The sequence below is a fragment of the Berghia stephanieae genome, chromosome 1 (genome assembly GCF_034508935.2).
Source record: "Berghia stephanieae isolate SIO BIC M18660-M18661 chromosome 1, UCSD_Bste_1.3, whole genome shotgun sequence".
Taxonomy (NCBI): Eukaryota; Metazoa; Mollusca; class Gastropoda; order Nudibranchia; family Aeolidiidae; genus Berghia; species Berghia stephanieae.
This window is the reverse complement of record NC_088360.1, coordinates 126,408,412-126,429,814: the sequence shown is the minus strand read 5'-3', so window position 1 is coordinate 126,429,814 and position 21,403 is coordinate 126,408,412. Positions and strand designations below refer to the sequence as shown.

At 35.1% G+C, this 21,403-nt stretch overlaps 1 protein-coding gene and 5 non-coding genes across 7 annotated transcripts in view; all 6 read right to left on the bottom strand.

Annotated features, from left to right (window-relative positions):
• The window catches only part of LOC144963060 (transportin-1-like), a 40,780-nt gene that overhangs the window by 6,207 nt on the left and 13,170 nt on the right, over window positions 1–21,403 (bottom strand). Inside the window, exons 5-21 of one of the 2 annotated variants that reach the window (XM_078896677.1) lie at window positions 21,201–21,282; window positions 20,799–20,921; window positions 19,237–19,416; window positions 16,535–16,636; window positions 16,096–16,153; window positions 15,452–15,777; window positions 15,090–15,239; window positions 14,799–14,873; window positions 14,534–14,620; window positions 13,221–13,328; window positions 11,988–12,146; window positions 11,127–11,214; window positions 10,390–10,488; window positions 4,056–4,151; window positions 3,190–3,265; window positions 1,858–2,032; window positions 1,513–1,638 (exon numbers count right to left, since the gene is read on the bottom strand). In XM_078896677.1, the coding sequence (XP_078752803.1) occupies window positions 1,531–1,638; window positions 1,858–2,032; window positions 3,190–3,265; window positions 4,056–4,151; window positions 10,390–10,488; window positions 11,127–11,214; window positions 11,988–12,146; window positions 13,221–13,328; window positions 14,534–14,620; window positions 14,799–14,873; window positions 15,090–15,239; window positions 15,452–15,777; window positions 16,096–16,153; window positions 16,535–16,636; window positions 19,237–19,416; window positions 20,799–20,921; window positions 21,201–21,282 (2,092 nt within the window). In that variant the 3' untranslated portion in view covers window positions 1,513–1,530. The remainder of the gene's footprint in view (window positions 1–1,512; window positions 1,639–1,857; window positions 2,033–3,189; window positions 3,266–4,055; window positions 4,152–10,389; window positions 10,489–11,126; window positions 11,215–11,987; window positions 12,147–13,220; window positions 13,329–14,533; window positions 14,621–14,798; window positions 14,874–15,089; window positions 15,240–15,451; window positions 15,778–16,095; window positions 16,154–16,534; window positions 16,637–19,236; window positions 19,417–20,798; window positions 20,922–21,200; window positions 21,283–21,403) is intronic. The other variant, XR_013643564.1, reaches the window with a different exon arrangement.
• On the bottom strand, window positions 4,464–4,534 carry LOC144963547 (small nucleolar RNA SNORD41). The gene has a single exon (XR_013643646.1). It is a non-coding gene; the product is annotated as a small nucleolar RNA SNORD41 (small nucleolar RNA).
• On the bottom strand, window positions 4,924–4,992 carry LOC144963549 (small nucleolar RNA SNORD41). Its single transcript, XR_013643648.1, has one exon. It is a non-coding gene; the product is annotated as a small nucleolar RNA SNORD41 (small nucleolar RNA).
• Window positions 8,663–8,732, bottom strand: LOC144963548 (small nucleolar RNA SNORD41). The gene has a single exon (XR_013643647.1). It is a non-coding gene; the product is annotated as a small nucleolar RNA SNORD41 (small nucleolar RNA).
• Window positions 8,864–8,933, bottom strand: LOC144963546 (small nucleolar RNA SNORD41). The gene has a single exon (XR_013643645.1). It is a non-coding gene; the product is annotated as a small nucleolar RNA SNORD41 (small nucleolar RNA).
• Window positions 9,065–9,134, bottom strand: LOC144963543 (small nucleolar RNA SNORD41). Its single transcript, XR_013643644.1, has one exon. It is a non-coding gene; the product is annotated as a small nucleolar RNA SNORD41 (small nucleolar RNA).

The window sequence follows — 21,403 nt, the reverse complement described above, 5'->3', positions numbered from 1 at the left end:
GTTTAAATAAAACATAAATAAGAAATTATCATAGATTTAGATATTAGTGCACAGTGTCATAAAATTTTAATTAATGGAGAGGGGAGAACGAAAAGTGCTTTCCACATCTTGCTAACCAGTAACAACCAAACAATTAAGGGCACAACTGTTGACAAAAAAGTCAGCAGAGTGGACATATATTGACTTGAAATAAATTTTGTCTGCTGTGAAATTGACAATCACCATCTTATAAATTGCAGGTGTTTTTATATCTGTTTCACAATCAAATATTTAATCCTATTCTTAAAAACCGTTAGAGGAGATATACTTTTACTATGTATAAAATAAGAGGAAAAGGAAGAAGAAAGGAACCCAGGGCAAGGCATGCAGTATCATTCCAAGATAAGACAAAAAGCAATGTAAGTGACCTTCCCACCATACAAAGTAAGTCGAGGGCTTTTACCCACAATCTGATTCGACCAAAGTTATAAAAAACAGGGTGCGCTTACATTGTTCTTAGGGGTTTTACAACTCTTGCGCACAATTAGGTCATTTCAGCACAAGTTAAAAGGAAGATGTTTTTTGAAGTTATAGATTTGAAGTTAAAAGTACAAAATAAAAAGTATGATGAAAGTGACTGATTGAAAAAAGGGAGGTAGAAGCAAAGGATCCCAGTATGAAGGATAAACCCAAATGTTTACAAAGACAAATATATTTAAAACTAAGAAGTATAATAGAACATAACAGAGAGATGATATACAAGAAAAAAAATCTCTCTCTAAAAAAAAAAGAAGAGTGTATAAAAACTCATTACAATCCCTGAATTATTTGACAACCACATATTGCTTAGCTATTACCGTGGTACACTACTGTTACCATACATAACCAAAGAGTGATGAAGAGGGGAAAAAAGAAAAAGAGGGGTTTGTTTGTTTTTAAGGGTTTTACGGCGCTTGCAACACATTTAGTTCATATCAGCACCAGTAAAAAGGGAGAATATGGGATAGTAAAAAGTTCAAGAATTACAATTAAAGCACCCAAGAAAAGGTAAGACAAAGGGGAATGGAACAAATAGGGAATTGGTGTAGATTCCGAGAGCATATCATCAATGTTTGAGATCACCTAAAAGTCTCATCCTGACACGAGCAAAGATCCCTACTAAGAGGAATACACTGAAATGCTTACACTATAAATTCAAAATAACAAATATAACTATACATAAAAGAGAGATTTACAAGGTAAAAATATCATCTTCCAAAACAATAACTATACATTTGACTGTTTCCCTCTCAGCCAGGGCCAGGACAAAACCAAGTAGTCTCATTCCAAGACAAAGACAGAAAGCAAGTTGGAAAACAGATATAGAAGGATAGAAGACACAAAGACAGAAAGCAAGTTGGAAAACAGATATAGAAGGATAGAAGACACAGTAAGTACCTCCCCGCCCACTATGGGAGGTCAAGAACCCCACCCAGAAAGAGGGGTTTGGATTTTCAGTACTGACCAGTAATGAGATCCAAATAGAAAACTTACCTTCAACACAAAGCAATATCACACACCATAGTTTGCAGTCAGTCTTTCCCTCAGTGGTTGAGGGAACTGGTCAGAGAATTTTGACCAATTTTCTTCACCAACTTGAGCCTTGAAACCATGAAGAATCTGTAAACAAAAAACATTTTGTTACAAATAAAAAAAAAAGGAAACAGGGAAATTCTATCATTTAGTCAAAATGGTCTGAATATTTGGTAAAAAAGAAATTAAGGTACGATGAAAGATGAAAAGAAAGGGAAAAATGTTAAATGTTAACAGTGGGGGAGAGGAAGATGGAAGAAGAAGAAGAAGAAGAAGAGGAAGAAGAAGTGGAAAAAACTAAAATACCTTGTAAAACATTTCTTTTAGGTCAGGCTTTGGATGCATCCATGAAGCAACAGCATCACAAAAGAAAATGAAATCTTGGACAACTCCAGCTGGGTTGGCACCGATCATGTGACACACACCCCTAAATGCAGAATCCTTTTCCTCATTGTCTCTGATATTCCGCAGAGAGGTACACCTGAGTTAGAAAATCGACCTACTTTAATACAACAAAGATTTGAATTCTATAAATTTACTAACGACGATAAATTAAAAGTCATATCTATGATACGGCAAACAAGACTTACCTTGAGTGAATTATCAGTTATCAGAAATTAATGATCAATTACTTTTGACTGCAACCCTTTGGGCCATATTTAGTACGCATTATTAGATTGATAATTGAGCCTTGTAGCATAGTTAGGATGTTCAGGACCAAAACACTTGTTCTTGGGAGTCTCTTATCCGAAGACTTGCTGCTATAGCCATACTAATTTCCTGTTACTACTAATTCACAACCTTTCCGACAACTACAACTCAGTCTAAAGCTATTTAAAAAAAAATAAAATAGAAAGCCATTGAGTCTTAGAAGTATGGTCAGAAAACAAAATGCTTGGTCTCTAAGCTGACTGCTCAAATTAAAAAATTCATTCTAGCAGTCTAGATAGCAGCTTACTATTACTAAAAGCAGGAACTGAGTACAGCCAAAAAACATAAGCAATGGTTTATGATTTTCTTGGATAAAAAAAGTAAATGGTCTCTAGCATCTGCTAGCCACCTCCAGGAACATCTTGTGAATTTTCAATTTTTCTCAATGAAAATACATATCGTAAGAAATGCACGTTTCATCATTTACGACAACTGCTCCTTTAAGTCGAAAGATGTCTGTACCAAGGTCTTAGTGGAGTCATCATCAGAAGATAAAACCCTTGCAATCCGCCTTTCCACTAATTTATATCATTCAGTTAATTCCAACTTTGCAAAGGAAGAAATGATGAGTTCTAAGGTGCCAAAACTAGTCTGAAGGGATATTGAAAGATTGTTTCCAATAAAACAATATACCTTTTCACAAGATGAGGAAATCTGAAAATGAAGATGTAAGCAGATGGCCCACAAATTATACACATATTTTTCTACCTATGCATGGGCCTATGTATAACTTTTTCTAGAGTTTTTCTCCCATAATAAAAAAGATTAAAAGAAGAAAGGAGAAAAAATAAATAAGTAAACACACACACAAACACCCAGACAAAGATAAATCTGAAAATATTTTTTTTCTTCAAAAATATAAATAAATAGAAAAAATCAACCAAAGGAAATATATCAAATGAATAAGTAAAAAAAAAGATATTTTACCATTGTCTGATAAACTGTTGTAAAAGTGGGGCCACGTCTTGAGGGCAAACAAAGCCTAGTCTCCCAATAGTTATGGCTACGTAACCACGATGACACAACGCACGAAGAAGGCAAATATAATGGGAAGAAAGAACATTGAACAATAAACAATACATACATTAAACAAAAACAATGAGCAGTTTCAAAGTAAAAAGTGGTTTCAACTGAATTTCAAATGTCCTGAGAGAGAAAAAAAAAAGTAACATTAGTCAGACAAACACACATCTTCAAATCAACAATATATCATATATAATAAATATGAAAAAAAAACAAAAACAATTTAAATATAGAAATATATATAATAATAAAAATAAAGAAATAGAAGAAATCCATAAGTAACAAAATATAGTTAACAAAACAAGAATGAAGAAATCAACAGCACGACAGGGACAACAATATAGCCACCGTCTAATGATTCTATAACTGCACAAAATGATATTTCGACCGCAGTCCCTCTAATTAAATTAAAGCATCACACAATTTTAAATACCATACTATATCTAAATCCCATTTGCTCTCATTCTTGCTGTATACCCTCCCTTTTCTCAGATAACGAGGAAAATTTAGCTTTCAGCAACTACCCGTTTTGCATAAATACAAAGACAACTTATGACAATTAACAAAAGCATCTACCCTAACCCCCCTAAAAATAAATAAAATAATAAATTGGAAAAAATAAATGTTTAAAAATGAAAATTATAATCATAATTACAAAATAAAGGAGATCAACTCTGGGAGGGCAGGAAGGGTAGAGACCATAAGAGGGGAAAAAAAAAAAAAAAAAAAAAAAAGAAAAGAAAAGAAAAGAAAAGAAACAAACAACCAACCTGTGTTTTCCAGCAAAGTTTTTGGCGTGTTTGCTCTATTAATGATGTCTATAAGCTGGGCGAGAACAAGTCCAACAAATGGTTGCATCTCGTTGCCTGAGAAACAAAACAGGAAATTGTTTCAGAACTTCCAAAGCGGTTAACACTATTTTGAATAAGGAAAGACGTTTACTTTTCACATCCATTAAAGACTCCTCATTAAATCAAGGAAATAGAAACATTCCAGAAAAAATACAAACCCTTTCGCACTTGACAACCCTAACCCCCCCCCCCCCCCCCCCAAAAGAACAATGAACAAGTTCTGGCCATGGCCTGTATAAAACCCAAGTTGTCGTTACAGAAAAAAAAGACAGCCATATTATAGAGGACAACAGCTAAGAGGGATTCTTTTCTCGAGAAAACACTGGCCTGGATCAGACAGTACGAATACATTAGAGCATCATTGTGTATCAATAAGAGATAAATGACATCATTTCCAAGCACAAAATCGCTGTTCCAGCCAAACAACTGGACACAATGTGTACTAAATAAAAATAATTATAAAATAAAAAAATACGAGGAGAAAAGAAAAGAAAGATGAGGAAGGAGAAAAAAAAAAAGAAAAAAAAAGGAAAAGAGAGAGAATAAAGAAAATTAAAAAAAAAAAAAAAAAAAAAAACATTAAAAGACGTAAGTTGGTTTCAGTATTAAACACTTTTTAGGGAAGGAAGGGGGAAAAAAAATGGATTTAAAAAAAAAAAGAAGAGAGAAATCATATCTGACAGAAAAACACAGGATCACAATAAAATGCCTCGGAGTGGTAAATAAGACCCCACCAACATCATACATGCCTTCTATTTCCATGTAAACAACATCAAGACAACATATCATGGAGCAGACAGTACGAATACGTAGAAGTATCACTGTGAGTCAAAAAGAGATGTCGCATCATATCCAAACAATAAATCTTTATATATATATTTTAAAAATACATATAATATAAATAAAAACACATGCAATGTATTATTTGAGCCAAAAAAATATAATTTCACACCCTGAAATTCTTTTAATGGAAAAAAACAAAACATGTAAATTAAAAAAATAAGTTTTAAAAATCAATAAATACGGGGAGGGGGGTGAACGCGAATGAAAACTACAGAAAAGTAATTATCAGAGAGTTATCTGTCTTTTAACTGATTTACAGCGATTGCGACACATTAAGGGAATTTCAGCGCCAGTAAAAAGGATTCTCAAAAAATTAAAAAAAATAAATTAGCAATGACTATCCCACACAAATCTTGGGCCTCTTTTTCGCCCACGAAGTGCCCAAATTTGCGACAAAATATGGGACGAAGCCGTTCCGTGCATGCTATTTTAAAAAATTAATTACGGCGCTGTTTATTGTTTATCGATGAATATGACAAGGTTGGCACACAGTTAGAAAAGAGGTCCTTTTAGATTATGTCAAGCGACAAAACTCGTGCGTTTACCAGAAGACCGTTGAAAATAGATTTTTACTCTTTGGAGTACAATATTTCTAAAACTACAGAGAGGAGAGATTTTGTCGCTCATAAGTTTATATATATACATTTCTTCTATTTATATTTCAAATTTCATTGGATTATGATAAGTACTTTTCCCGTATTCTTACAGCACATCAACCCAATTTGAATTTCAATGAGTGAAAATATGGAGACGGCCATTTTGCTCCCCCGTCGAGCAACATGAAAATGGCAAGGCTGCCAGATGGCCAGACTTTAACCTGACCAAATTCGACTTCAAAAGTGGCTAAATAGAAAATCATATGGCTTTCATTATTAAGACTGGCCCACTTAAAATGAACTAAATTTTAACAAACAGAAAATTGAAAAGACTAGGATAAATGTCACTGAGACAAAAATAGATGAATAAAATTTAATAAAAGAAACAAAATTATATATTTGGCCACACACGTGGCCATCTGGCAACCTTGTTCGCGATGAGTGATGACACAAATCCTCGCGCGCTTTTTAAAAATTAAGGTATTGTTTCATTGTTATCTCATAGGGATAGTAGATTAACACACACACACACACACTGTCTCTCTCTCTCTCTCTCCCCCCCTCTCTCTCAAATAAATACCAGAAATAACATAAACCATGGTCTCACGGGACTGATTGATAATAATTTAGCAGGCATTTTTCGTGTCATTTGTATGGGCTGTAGACACAAAATTACACATCGGAAAAGTTCCAAATGATCAATATGTATATTTTAAAACAAAATTTGAGCCTAGTTGACCCTAGCCATACAGCTCTAAAACTATACAAGTTAGTACTCTTTTGATGTCTTCATCATATTTTCTGATAATTTTGCCATAAAATTGCCAAGTTTTGATATCTAATTCCAAGTATTAAACGAGATACAGCCACAAACCAGAAAAAAACGCAGAAAAGCGTCCCATATTTTCCTTATTTTTTTTCTCTTTGTGAGTCATCCAAATAAATGACACCTTTGAAACTGCATAACTTATTATTATCATTAAGCATTACTGACCGACTTCTGACTGACTTAGATGCCTTTCGCGTCTCGACCGAAAGATCGGGTCGCCTTGGCTGTTTCCAGTATTTCCTGTGTGAGGTGTCTCCAATATTGCCGGTCCTCTGCTAGGGTTCTCAGATTTTCAAGGTCCCCTGCCGTTATGAGACTAATGCTTTGTCCAAGTGTTGTGAGGTTTTTGTTTAGGATCACAGGGAGTGTTGTGATCGGTCTTCCTCTGAAAAGGTTCCCGTGTTTTTGAAAGTATCCCGACATGGCTTGGTTAGCTGGTATGTTTTGGTCCCTGCGTAGTATGTGACCGAAAAGTTGCCATCGATGTTGTAAAGTGTCAAGGGAGATTGGTCTTTCTTTTGTAATCTTATAGAGTGATTCATTTGAGATCTTTTTTGGGTATTTGATGTCCAGTACCCTTTTTAGCTGTGTGCGATGGAAGGCATCCAGATGTTCTTCGGATTTTGTCAACGCCCAAGTGCCGCAGTTATACAGAAGTACCGGTTTTACAAGAGCACGGTACAGTTTCAGTTTGGTTTTTCTCTTTATTTTGTCACCTCTAATCCATACATTGGTGAGTTTACTGAGTGCGGCGTTTGATAGCTGTTTTCTTCTTTGTACATCCTCGGTGTGTCCAATTAGTGAGCCTACTTTCTTTGTTCTTTTCCATTCCTCTTTGGCCCTCGATATCGTTGTAAATTCGGTTTTAATTGCATTGACTTGGAGGTTATATTTCATGAGGGTATTTTGTATGATGTCTATATTTGCTGGTGTTGATCCAATAAAATCGACATCATCTGCATAGGCGATTTCTCTAGGGATTGCATTCTCAATATGAGTCGTTGGTTTTGGAATGACTTTTCGAACTTCTTTCAGAGCGTGTTCTAAGTATATTGTGAACAGAATCGGGCTCAGACTATCTCCTTGGGGGGTCCCGATGATACTTTCGAACTGCGTCTGTTTTGTGGCCCCGTATATCCTTGGTTGTATCTTTGTGTTGCTGAGGAGAAATCGGATTATTCGGAGCTCGTCTTCGTCTACTATGTCTGTTAATATCTCCAAAAGTTTTCCTCTGTCGATCGTATCAAAGGCTGCGGACATATCGATTCCGGTTATAGTTATGGATATGTTTTCTTTGAGTGCCTTTGCTGCCAACCATTTATGTGTCCATACAACGTCCGATGTGCTTCGGTCTTGGCGAAACCCGCTTTGGCTATGTGATAGATATTTTTCTATTTTCGGTCTAATTCTGTTGAGGACAATAGTTGACAGTGTTTTTCTTATGGTATTCAGTAATGTTATTGGGCGCAGGTTGTTTACGGGTCCTTTCGTTTTTCCTGGTTTTTGTATTGTAATTAGGACACCGCTGTTTATGTCCCAGTCTTTGTGTGTTGAGAATGTTTTGTTCATTATGTTTGCAATGCTCAGATCCAGGGAGAGGGTACTGCATTTCAGCGGGAATTTCATCTTCGCCTGGGGATCTGTTATTGTTTAGGCACTTTATGCTATTTCTAACTTCAGTTGATGTGATGCATTACTGATAATTAAAATAGTAATTTTCCAACAATTTCATAGTTTCATTTGTTTTTGCTTTAAAGGGTTTTACGGCGCTTGCACACATTTAGGTCATATCAGCGCCAGTAAAAAGGAAGAAAATTGAAGAAAAAGTAAGACGAAGGGGAATCGGTTCAAACAGGGAATAGATTTAGATTCCAAGAGCACACAATCAGTGTACTCAGTTTGAGATCACCTAAAAATCTCAACCAGACACCAGCACAGGTCCCCACTAAGAGGAATACACTCAAATGTTTACAAATCATATGCTAAAAATAAAACAATAACAGTACATAACAGAAAGATGATTTACAAGGAACAAAATATCATCTCCCAAAACTATAACTATACATTTGACTTTTTCCCTTCCAACAAAGGACTCTGGAAAATCTGAGACTTTCTAACAACTATTGTGTGGCCTTTAACTATTCATATTTTGCACAGTATAACAATGAAAATCATAATGAAAAAATGTCACAATCGACAATCTTACCTAACAGGTTTCTTACTAAATAATTAACGGGTAGAGTCAATGATATATTGCTATGGATCAGACAGTACGAATACAGAACAAAATCACTGTGCATCAATAGTACCAAGTGACATCATTACCAAGCAATGACACCAATATTTCATATCAAATATTATTGAGTAACATTTATACTAGGTGTGGAATAATGATTATACTGCTTGTGCAAACATATTTTAATTTAATACCAAACGGGTAGAGTCAATGATATATTGCTATGGATCAGACAGTACGAATACAGAACAAAATCACTATGCATCAACAGTACCAAGTGACATCATTTCCAAGCAATGACACCAATATTTGATATCAAATATTATTGAGTAACATTTATACTAGGTGTGGAATAATGATTATACTGCTCATGCAAACATCTTTTAATTTAATATTAAACGGGTAGAGTCAATGATTTATTGCATTGGATCAGACAGTACGAATACAGAACAAAATCACTATGCATCAACAGTACCAAGTGACATCATTTCCAAGCAATGACACCAATATCTCATATCAAATATTATTAACATTTATACTAGGTGTAGAATAATGATTATACTGCTCCTGCAAACATCTTTTAGAAAGCCTAGGGGAGTGCCAGTCACTTCATGAAAATTTGACAGGAAATTCGAGAGAGAGAGAGAGAGAGAGAGAGAGAGAGAGAGAGAGAGAAAGAGAGAGAGAGAAAGAGAGAGAGAGAGAGAGAGAGAGAGAGAGAGAGAGAGAGAGAGAGAGAGAGAGAGAGAGAGAGAGAGAGAGAGAGAGAGAGAGAGAGAGAGAAAGAAACAACTAAGCTACGGAGAAACATCAAAAGAAGTTGAATGACTCATTACTCGGAATCAGACAGTGCATGTACTAAATAGCATCACAAAATATCGCCATATATATAACACTCATCATTTACACAGACCAGAGTCATTCAATTAGAAATCATGAAAAATTCTTGATGACAGATTGTAAAATAACCCAACGAATGGTATTTACTATAAGGATAAATAAAAGAAGTTGACTGACTCATTACTTGGAATTAGACAGTGCATGTACTAAATAGCATCACAAAATATCGCCATATACAACACTCATCATCTACACAAACCAGAGTCATTCAATTAGAAATCATGAAAAATTCTTGATGACAGATTGTACAATAACCCAATGAATGGTATTTACTATAAGGATAAATCCTCAACAATACACAGTCATGGTCATGTAAGAAGAATATTACTCAAATTAATGCATCCTATACAGTTAATTTTCCATTAAAAACTTTTTTTTTAAAATGGACATGTAAAAAGTGCAAATAATAACAAAAGGGTAATTTGCATAACACAATCCCAACATTATATAAACAGGAGGAATACAAGTGGTAAAAATGAATGACAAGTTGCTCTGAATCAGACAGTGCATGTACTGAATAGCATCACAAAATTTCGCCATAAAACACTCATCATATATACAGAACCGAGTCATTCAAGTCAAAAGAATAAAAATCTCAGATTGTGCATTAACTGCAAAATATATTAACTTTAAAATATCCTCATTTATGGTTTTTCATTGAAACTATGCTCCATAGAATGTTAACAGTCCTCACACTCACCACTGCCAACAAAATTCTCAATCACCTCAATATTTCCCACTTTTAAAAAATCATAATTCCTTCTTTTATCATGCAAAAGCAAAATGCACATTCAATAATGATAGCAGAAAACTTAGTATGCCAAATTAAAACAAAACTTGAATACATACCCATCTTGATGGAGATTTCCCCAATAGCCCAAGTGGCATTGTTGCAAACAGAAATAAATTCTGGGTTTAAGTTTGCACCAAGGATTGGCATGAAATCAGCTGAAAAGAGAAATAATTTTTTGTTTTTGTTTTACATATTTCCAAAAATTGAAGACATGATCAGTCGCAATATTTTAATTATTCAGGAATATAATCACAACAAAAAGAAAAAAAAACAAAACATCCTGATTATTTAAATCCTGGTTTTTGTTTGTTTTCAAGGGTCTTATGGCGGTGTTTACAACACATTTAAGTCATATCAGCGCCAGTATAAAGGAAGACAATTGGATTGTAGAAACATTCTAGATGTACAATAAAAACGACTTGAGGAAATAGTAAGACAAAGGAGAATGGTTCAAATAGGGAACAGATGTAGACTCTAAGAGCACGCTATCAGTGTACTTAGTTTGAAATCACATAAAAGTCTCACCCAGACACCAGCACAAGATCCCAGAGAGAGGAATGCACTCAAATGTTTACATTAAATCAATGAAAAAACAGAATAAATGCACTTATTAGATAAAACAAGACGCATCCAACCTTCTCAGCATTCCAACATGAACAGACAGTCATGTGATTCTTCATTTGTAACCAAATTCTGAATTGGTGTATGAGGTAGAGAAATACATTGTGAGGGAAATGATTATAGCAAGGACCATCTCAAATTTGTTTCTAATGTAACAACGAGAATTACATACCAATGCACGGACGTACGTGCTGAAAACAAGCCTTTGTCAAATCTCCAAGAAGAGCAAATGAGCTTTGTCTGACTTCTGGCATGGGATCCTGCAAAGAGTTATTGAAAATTTCAAATGGCAATAAAAACCTATGAGGTGAATAACAGATTTCTACATATTTCCTTTTCCTCAACCGATAATGGAATGATTTTTCTGTTTCTCGGCAGACTTCGTTTTAAAATTTAAGGTGTTTGTGACACTCTTAAGTCACTTCAACCATTTTTTATTTTTATTTTTAAGTGCGCTTGAAACCCATTTAGGTCTTTTCAGCAACAGAAAAAAAGGAGGAAAATTTCTAGATTGACTATCAAAAGCAAACTATCATTGTACTTAGTCTGAGATCACCTAAGTCTCATCCAGACATAAGCATACAATACTAGTAAGAGGAATACACTCGGATCATTATATATATATATATATATATATATTTTTTTTTTTTTTTTTTTTTTTAAATAAAATATAACAGTGTATTACAGATAGATGATTTACATGAAAAATAAAGGGCAGAAATAATTTTTTTAATGAATCCCGTCCTTAAGATCATAGTTGGTAGTTAACTACGTATGTGATTTTATTTGAAACATTGAGATGTTTTGATTTATGAGCAGATCTGCCACAGAATTTAATGGAAAAAACCAGCACCACCCAAAATGTACGATAAACAAAAAATATATTAAAACCATTAGTTTAAATGCTTAAGATTCAATAGAGTGTAGTTCAGTTTGGGCAGATATTTCCGAGTAACTAAACAATATACCTAATCATTCTTGAATTATCCTTTCTTCCAAGCCACAATTGTCAAGAACCTTAGAAATTACAAACCTGCATACACTGGTACAGCAGCTTAAGAATAGTACTGTTTGCCACTAAAGCCTCAATATGTCCTTCAAGACCCTCTGCCAATCCTGACAGCAAATCAAGCGCAACAATCATGAAGTCTTTATCTGGAGGATCATACTGGTCTGGTTGGGTCATATTTGCCTGAAAAAAAAGTTATGTATCAGCATAATTTGTAAAGCATTATGTGTCTTCTCATTTAATTGTATGCACGATTTGAGCATGGTATTAAAGCAAACCACCAAACTGCATAATAAACTGAAGACAATCTTGCAATGTAAAAAAATTCAGTTTTGTTTCTATGTTTGTTTTTAAGGGTTTTACGACGCTTGCAACACATTATGGTCATATCAGCACCAGTAAAAAGGAAGAAAATGGGTTAGTAAAAAGTTCTGGAATTACAAATAAAGCACCCAAGAAAAGGTAAGACAATGGGGAATTGGTTCAAATAGGAAACAGACAGATTCCAAGAGCACACTATCAAAGTACTTAGTTTGAGATCACCTAAACGTCTCATCCAGACACCAGCACAGGATCCCACTAAGAGGAATACATTCAAATGTTTACAGAATATATCTAAAAAGAAAGCATGACCACCAATACATAACAGAGAAAGGATTTACAAGGGGAAAAAAATAATTTCCCAAACTAATACCTAACATTTGACTGTTTCCCTCTCAGCAAAGGCAAGGACAAGATAAGCAATCCCTTTCCAAGACAAAGAATGCAACTCGGAAAACAGATACAAGGGGATAGAAAATACAGCAAGTGACCTCCTGCCCACCATGGGAGGTCAAAGAAACCCACCCAGAAAAATTCTAAATATATGGCTATAGACCCATTTTCTTATATTTATCGACTGGTATGCAGATCTGCCAACCCATCATACCCCCCAAAAAATGGAAATAACATCAGAAAAAAAAAGAATTTGAGAAAATAGGAATCATTAATTTAAAAGAGATTAAAATACAGTAAAAATATAATCAGACAATATTAATTATAGCAAGTGCAAAATAAAGAAATGTGCTCTGTACCATCTTCTTCTAATTATCTTTTACTTAATATCATTTTTTTAAAAACCCGAATAAAGCATTTATCAATGATAAAAAGTGGTATCAGTCTAATTACAGGTAAACAAAGAATCAAGGTGGCTGAAGACAAAATCTTAAAATTATATAGGGCCTTTAAGTGGAAACTAAAAGAGAAGATATGACTTACGTAATTCTGGGTAAGTGTTTGGTCAACCAGACAAACACAGCGCTGGTAAACAGGTTCACAGTAAGGTAAAAATCCTGATTGTAGTGCTGTGGCAACACTTGATAAACACTGAGGAAATAACATGGAATATCAGACCAGGACTATGCCTTATTTCTTTTCAACAGAAAGACAATAAGGATGATCATGCACGACAATTTTTTTAATATACAGGAGCAAAAACAGAACATTCACACATGACCCATCGCTTCAACTAACACAGCACAATATCATCATCGTAATTCATCTGCTATATTCACCTATATAATAATTACATAAACCTCAGATTACTATTTTAACTGTATCACAGCTTAACGCATGTTAATAAAATATAGTCCAGGACTTTGCTGGGGTTTAACTGCTACTTTAGTAGTAGCTTTTCCCTTCAGAAAATCTGACGTAAATTCAGGTTTATAGCAAGGGGTGGATTTTACGATAAGAAGGCTAGCTACTGAGGGATCCTCTGAAATTGGTTTTGCTCTTCCTTAGTTGACTAAACAGCTGAATTGAGAAAAGCTGAAGGAATTCCTGATCAAAGCTTTCAGTGCTAAATATTATTTTGAATTCATACTAAGTTGTCAGAATTGTCTCTATCCTTTACAAGGACCAAAACACTAAACTTTCTGATTAAAAAAAACTCACTGAGCTGAATGATACAACTTCTTACATACACCCCCACCTCAGCATGTTTCAAAATCTCATTTTCTAGAGGGAAGTCGACTATTATATAGTCATATGCCTTCACATAATAGTCCCAGACGGACTTATAAAATAGCAGTTAGTCATTTCCATCAATTTAAAAAAATGTAATTAGCAGGTCAAATCATAACAGTTGAATTTTATCGTAGCAGTTGGCTTCTATGTAAGAGGAATACACTCAAATGTTTACAAATCCATAAGTTTAAAATACAAAAATAACCGTACATAACGGAGAGATGATTTACAAGGGAAAAAATATAATCTCCCAAAACTATAACTATATATATTCAACTGTTTCTCTCCCCAGCCAAGAACTCCGGCCAGGGTCAAGACAAAACCAAGTAATCTCATTCCAAGACAAAGAGAGAAAGCAATTGGGAAAATAGATACAGGGGGATAGAAAACACAGCAAGTAACTCCCTGCCCACTATGGGAGGTCGGGAACCCCATCCAGTATGTGAAATTGGGTAATGAAACGATGCAAAGTTTTACAAATCATCATTATTGAATAACGTATTAGTCTACCATCCTTGATAGCACTGTTTTCATTGATAACAACATGAAAGGCTCACACATACCTCAAGCAATGGGAACAAGTCCTTATCTTCATCTTTCAGCATATTCCACTTTTGGATGAGAGGGGGCATCAACTTATTTACATATTCCTGACGATGAACAAAACAAAAATAATTTAAAAAATGAATAAATATATAAAATAAAATATTTTTAAAAAAGGTTAAATATAAGATGAAAAGAAAGAAAACAATTAAAATGTTGAAACGGTCAGAGTATGGATTAAGACAATTTATAACTGTAACTGAGGGATAAAAATGTATAACTTACCGGCTTGTTAAGGTGGTGACCAACAGAATCAGCTAATGTACCAATGGCGTCATACAGAATAAGCAGGTTTTTGTGCTGTAGAATACAGGGGGAAAAACTATTATCACCAATGAGATATAATGAAATAGTACAACTACAGCTTTTTATCTCAATTGGTTTGAAAAAAGGATTTTTTTTTTTATTAAGTCAAAATTTAACCCAAAGTAATAAAAGCACAACTTATACAAAGATGACAGCCAAAAGAAAACAAAAAACATTGAATAGGTTGTTCTAAAATAATTATGCATTAACCTGGTATTTTCCAAAAGCAAAGACCAAAGTTTCCAAAATAAACCCAAGGTATGGAACCAATTCTGTGCAAGCTTCTTCTTCCAAAGTGGCAAATGCTGAACAAGCCGCTTCTTGTACTCGTTTGTTTGCATCCAGCACCCGTTTAAGTAACTATAAGAAGTAAAAAAAATCTCTATTAATGAAAATCATCAACAGCAATCCATAAAAAGGTTTAACTTCAGTAATCCTATATATATTTAAAGAGTTAAGATAACTTGGAACAAGCATTGGAACCACATGAGAGCAAAATAAACGCATGAGAATTAGCACCAGCACTGTCACACAAAACATAGAAATGAGAACAAAAAATGTGTAGTACAAACCTCTGTCATCAGAGGCTTGAGGTAATTGTCATGAGGTTGTCCAACAACCCAATGGGCATATCGACTAAGTGTCCAGCAGGTGATGGACCTAACCAATGCCTTTTTGTCTGACAAGCATGAGATAAGGTAAGGGATGAGCTCTGGTAAGTGTGGAATCATCCCACTCATACAGCCTTCAGCAATGGCTCCAAGCACCAAGATGCCAGACTCTTTCACTTCCCAGTCTCCATGGAACAACGTTTCTTTTAAAATGGGCAGCAAAACTGGCAGAATCTCTTCATGGAAAACATTTGCCAACACATCCAATGCTGCAGCAGAACATTTTCCTGAAATTAAAATTTAAATATTCACATAGTTAATTTGTGCAAGCCTTAACCTTAAAAAAATAAAAAAAACAGCAGCTTGCCGAAAATAATTTTCTAAACTTTTTGAATTGGCAACATGTGCATGTGAGAAATTAATTATTTTCCAACTCCAGGTCTGAAGGAAAAACTATCTGGCAAAAGACATGACATAGGTAGTCTATAAATTAAATCCATATTCTCCTTATGTAAACAATAGGAACAGATATAGCATTCCTGTAAAAAAAAAAGAAAAAAAAAAAAAAAGAAAAAGAAAAGATTAAAAAAACAATAAAAACTCACTCAGATTCCAATCCGATAAAGAATCCTCATCGTCAAAGCCCTCATCAGATTCTCCCTCCTGTTGGCAAGATAATATTACCAGTTTAAAAAAGAAGTTGCATCATATCAGAGTAGACATATAAACCATAACAGCATATTGCTGAATGTGTGATCAGTGTTATAATATCACGCTCACTCTATTCCAGAGAGAGTGCATATCAAAGCCTGCATGTGATAATCTAGATGCATATCAAGCAGAACCGAGTAAAACCCAAAATGCTCTTTTCAAGGCCTGCAATCCATCAGTTTTAATTTCCACCCATTGCAATTTGCAGCATTGTATAAAGTGTGCAATCTCTGAACATGGTAAGGGTCAATAATAATCTTTCAGTGACAGAAATAAATTTGATTGTTACAAAACCCTGATAGGGGCAAAATATTGGAACCTTGGAATACTCACATCGTCGTCATGTTTCTGATTGGAGTGTGTCCTGGTCTTGTGGAAACGAGGTTTAATGTCAGACTCTTTATCAGGTATCATCTCATCTTCCTCAACATCTCCCTGTAAATAAAAATGTATATTTCCAAAATAGTCAAAATATCACAATTGAAATTGATTCTGCTAACTCAGTTTCACAGAACAAAAATGGTCAAAGGTCTTTTTATGGGACGATATTGATTTTAAAAAATCTGAAAAAAAAGGTACATTCTGGTCGTATGTCCTATCCAAATTATCTGGCTACTATTTTGTTTGTTTTTAAGGGCTTTATGGAGCTTGCAACATATTTAGTCAAATCAGCACCAGTGAAAAGGGAAAAAATGGGATAGTAAAAAAGTTCTAGAATTACAATTAAAGTGGCCAAGAAAAAGGAAGACAAATGGGAATTAGTTCAAATAGGGAACAGGGAGATTCCAAGAGCACACTATCAGTGTATTTAATTTAAGATCACATGAATGTCGCATCCTGACACAAGCACAGGTCCCCCCACTGAGAGAAATACATTCAAATGTTTACAAATCATATAAGTAAACAAAAAAAATACAGTGCATAACAGAGATAATTTACAAGACAAAAAATATCAACTCCCAAAACTATACATTTGACCCTTTCCCTCCCAGCCAAAGCATCTGGCCAGGGCAAAACCAAGTAATCTCATTCCATGACAAAGACAGACAGATTGTTGGAAAACAGATAATCTGACTACTTATTTATCTATATATATATATATATATTTTTTTTTTTTACCATATAAGAGAGCAGACTACTGTTTTGCTCTAACTCAAATACACTATTTCTCATTCCTTGAAATGATAAAATACAAGAAAATTAAATTCAATCAATTTCACTTTTTTGTTTGTTTGCTGTTAATTCCTCCACATTTTCGTGCTTTAGACAAAAATTACGAGGGCTCTTTCATAATTAACCGAAAAATGCCTGCAAAATCCGCGTTTTTTATGCTATCAACAAAATTCTTGCACGTGTTCATACCTTGACTCGTCCTTCATTTCCTACGTAACAGCCAAGTCTGTCGACACACTTCTGCCAACGCCGCACCATGGAATAGATACCCTCCCGGAAGAAATGTCCGTCAAGGTTTTGTAGCCATTTCCGCACATGGTCAACAAGCTCTTCATCGACATCAAAGCGCTTTCCTGCCAGCTCACGTTTCAGTGGCCCAAAGAGGTGATAATCAGATGGTGCGAGGTCTGGACTGTGTGGTGGGTGTGGCAAAATCTCCATCCATATTTCTCTAGCCAACCTTGCATCACTCGTGCTGTGTGGGATGTAGCGTTGTCGTGTTGCAAAATGACCCCGTTGGTCAACTGCCCTGGGCGCTTTCTGCGAATGGCCTCCCTAAGCTTGTCAAGAGTTTGGCAGTACCTTGCAGCATTGATTGTTTCTCCAGGTTGTAAGGTTTCGAACAGAATAACACCACGACTGTCCCAGAAAACAGTTCCCATTATTTTCTTTGCTGACCGCATGACTTTGAATTTCTTCGCGACAGGTGAGGATGGATGTTTCCATGTCATCGAATCTTGCTTTGTTTCTGGGGTGCAATGGTGCAACCAAGTCTCATCACCGGTTACTACGCTGTCAAGAAAAGTCACATCGTACCCTAGAAAGTCTCCGCTGGCGTTGGCAGTATGCCCGTGAACCCTGCGTGAGCTCTTGTTTCTTCTCAAAAGTTCCCTGCAGATGTTCAATCTTTGTTCTTTATGATTGTCTGTCAATTGCTTAGGAACCCATCTTGCGCTGACTTTTCTGTAGCCAAGTTCATCAAATACAATTCTATGGGCAGAAGTTTCCGAAATTTCAAGACTGCTTGCGATTTCATGAAGTTTCAACCTACTGTCTTGACGAATAAGCTCATCAACTCGCTTCACATTGTCTTCTGACGTCGCAGTTATCGAACGCCCTCTCCCTTCCCTGTCTGTCAAGTCGGAATGGCCGGCTTCAAACAAATTACACCAGTGATAGACTTGTGTACGGCTTATAACATGCTCACCATATACACTCTGAAGTTCTTTATGAATTTCGGTAGGATTCAGACTTTTGGCGTTCAAAAAACGTATGACAGCTCTGATTTCCTCCTTTGACCAAGTTTCAAGGTGGGCCGCCATCTTTAAAATCGTCTAGAAATTCATTGTGCAAAATAATGCACTTCATAATTTCTGGGAATATCAGTAAGGAAATAAGGAATATCATGTCGTTTTCAGAATTTAAAAATCTCCACTGGTTGCTGAGCAATGGGCATTTTTCGGTTATTTCTGAAAGAGCCCTCGTACATAGCATGATATGGAGATGGAGGTCAATATTTAATATTTCTTTGTTTGTTTTGTTTTTAAGGGTTTTACGGCGCTTGCAACACATTTAGGTTATATCGGCGCCAGTAAAAAGGAAGAAAATGGGATAGTAAAAAGTTCTAGAATTACAATTAAAGCACCCAAGAAAAAGTAAGACATAGGGGAACTGGGAACAAATAGGGATCAGATGTTTTTTAAAATTAAAAATAAAATGGATGGAAGAGCGGGGGGGGGGGGGGGGGGGGGGGGGAGAGAGAATATTAAAAATTATCAGAGATTTCCTGATAAATTCAGGAGAGCTGACGGTCTCCCATAATTTGGCATAAAAAGATTACGAATTCAGTCAAATCTACATACCTTCAGCAGTATAATATCAATTTCAGAGTATTTCATCCCCTTCACCAAGATTGGCACAAGTTGTTCAATGTGAGCACTCAGGACTTCTTTACACACCTTCTGTTCAGCTAATGAAAGCCAAAACTCACATGATTCAAGAGCCACAGTATCATCCTGATCCCGAGTTCTTTCCATCATATACTGTAATTTATAAAATTTTTCCAAATAACAAAACTTTAATACACTGAACTGCAGATTCAGGAAATAGAAACATATCTACATTTAAATAATTACGATAAAAATATAAGTTGATATCAATAAATGACATTTATAAAGCACAATTCTAAACAAGATTCTTATGAATCCAGGAAAAGAACACTGGGGAGGGAATAAACTGAAAAGAAGAAATCATATTAGAGCGTTAGTCAGCAAATGAACCCCTAAAGTAGGTTTTCTCTTTTGACAAGATATATTTTTTTATCTGGATTGGTTGCTCATTAAATTCTATTTTTTTTTTTAAATCCAGGGCTGCCACGTTCAGAAAGTAAAAATGATTAACAGAATAATAGGTACACACCCACAATACACTGCCAAAATTAAATAGAGACAGTACACAATAATACTACCAATTGGATGTAGTCTAAAATATCTCGGTCATTGACCTCCCTAAAATATAATATCTGACATCAACTACATACACTTTGTTTTGTATTTTGGGGTTTTACGGTGCTTGCAACACATGAAGGTCTTATCAGCACCGGTAAAAAGGAAAAATGGGATAGTAAAAAGTTCTAGAATTACAATTGAAGCACAAAAGAAAAGGTAAGACAAAAGGGAATTGGTTCAAATAGGGAGCAGACGTAGATTCCAAGAGCACACAGTCAAAGTACTTAGTTTGAGATCACCTAAAAGTCTTATCCAAACACAAGCACATGTCCCAACTAAGAGGAATACACTCAAATGTTTACCAATAATATAATATGCAAACTAAACATAATACAATGCATAAGAGAGATGATTTACAAGAAAAAAATATCATCTCTCAAAACTATAACTATACATTCGACTGTTTCCCTCCCAGCCAAGGAACTCCGGCAAGGATCAGGACAAAACTAAGTAATCTCATTCCAAGACAATGACAGGAAACAATTGGAAAACGGGTATGGGGGGATAGAAGACATAGCATGTACCTCCCTGCCCACTATGGGAGGTCAGGATCCCCATCCAGTACATACACTTTGAAGGGACTAATAAGACACACAAAGTGTGTATTGGTCATACAACAGTCAAATTCTCCTAATACTAATAACTAGCACTACTTTCATAAATTGAGTTCAAATAACTTTATAACACTCATCTTCTGATCTGATTTCAACTTATAGAGACATGTCACGGTTATGCTCCACATACACATCAAACTGCGAAGGAACTAAACTGCAGAATTTAGTGACCATAAAGAATTTTAATACACTTAAGGTGAATTTTTGTGGAAACTGACAAAATGACTATAATACTCCTTTAAGAGAAAATGTGGCAAAGGATCATCAAAAATATGATGACTACTAAAAAATTTTAAAACTTACCTGAATTATCTGATCAATATGAGGCATAAGCCGGTCAATTCTAACCTCAACCAACATAACCAATGCTCGGCACACATTTTTTCGAACTTCAGTGTCTTCATCTTTAGCCAAGAAAAACAGGTTCTAAAAATGGATGATGAAAACAAAGGGTGAATATAAAATGAACGTATAAATGCAGCTAACTTGGCCTGGAATTGTGCCCAAGTGTTTCAGAAACTAAGCGACTAAATTCTCTTTTTTTTAATGTTGAGCACCATGTGCCTGAAAATATTTAAAAAGTCAAGATAACTACTTCCCCATCTTATAAAATTAACATCCAATTTGTCATAGATTAAAGTGTAGAGACAGTTTAAAACCATTTAAAAAAACGTAAAACTCTTATATTTGAAAGAAGCCACCTACCTGTATAAAAGTGTCTATATGCACCATCAATGCCTGTGTACGACTTATGATGAATTGGTTCACACAAGCAATCGCATGTGATCTGAAAATACCATGTCAATAAATATGTCATCCATTTGAGGCCATCAAAGAATACCTCTCTGCGTGTAATGATACCAGAGTTAAATACCACTTGTGATAATTCAAGGCTATTTTAGCACCTC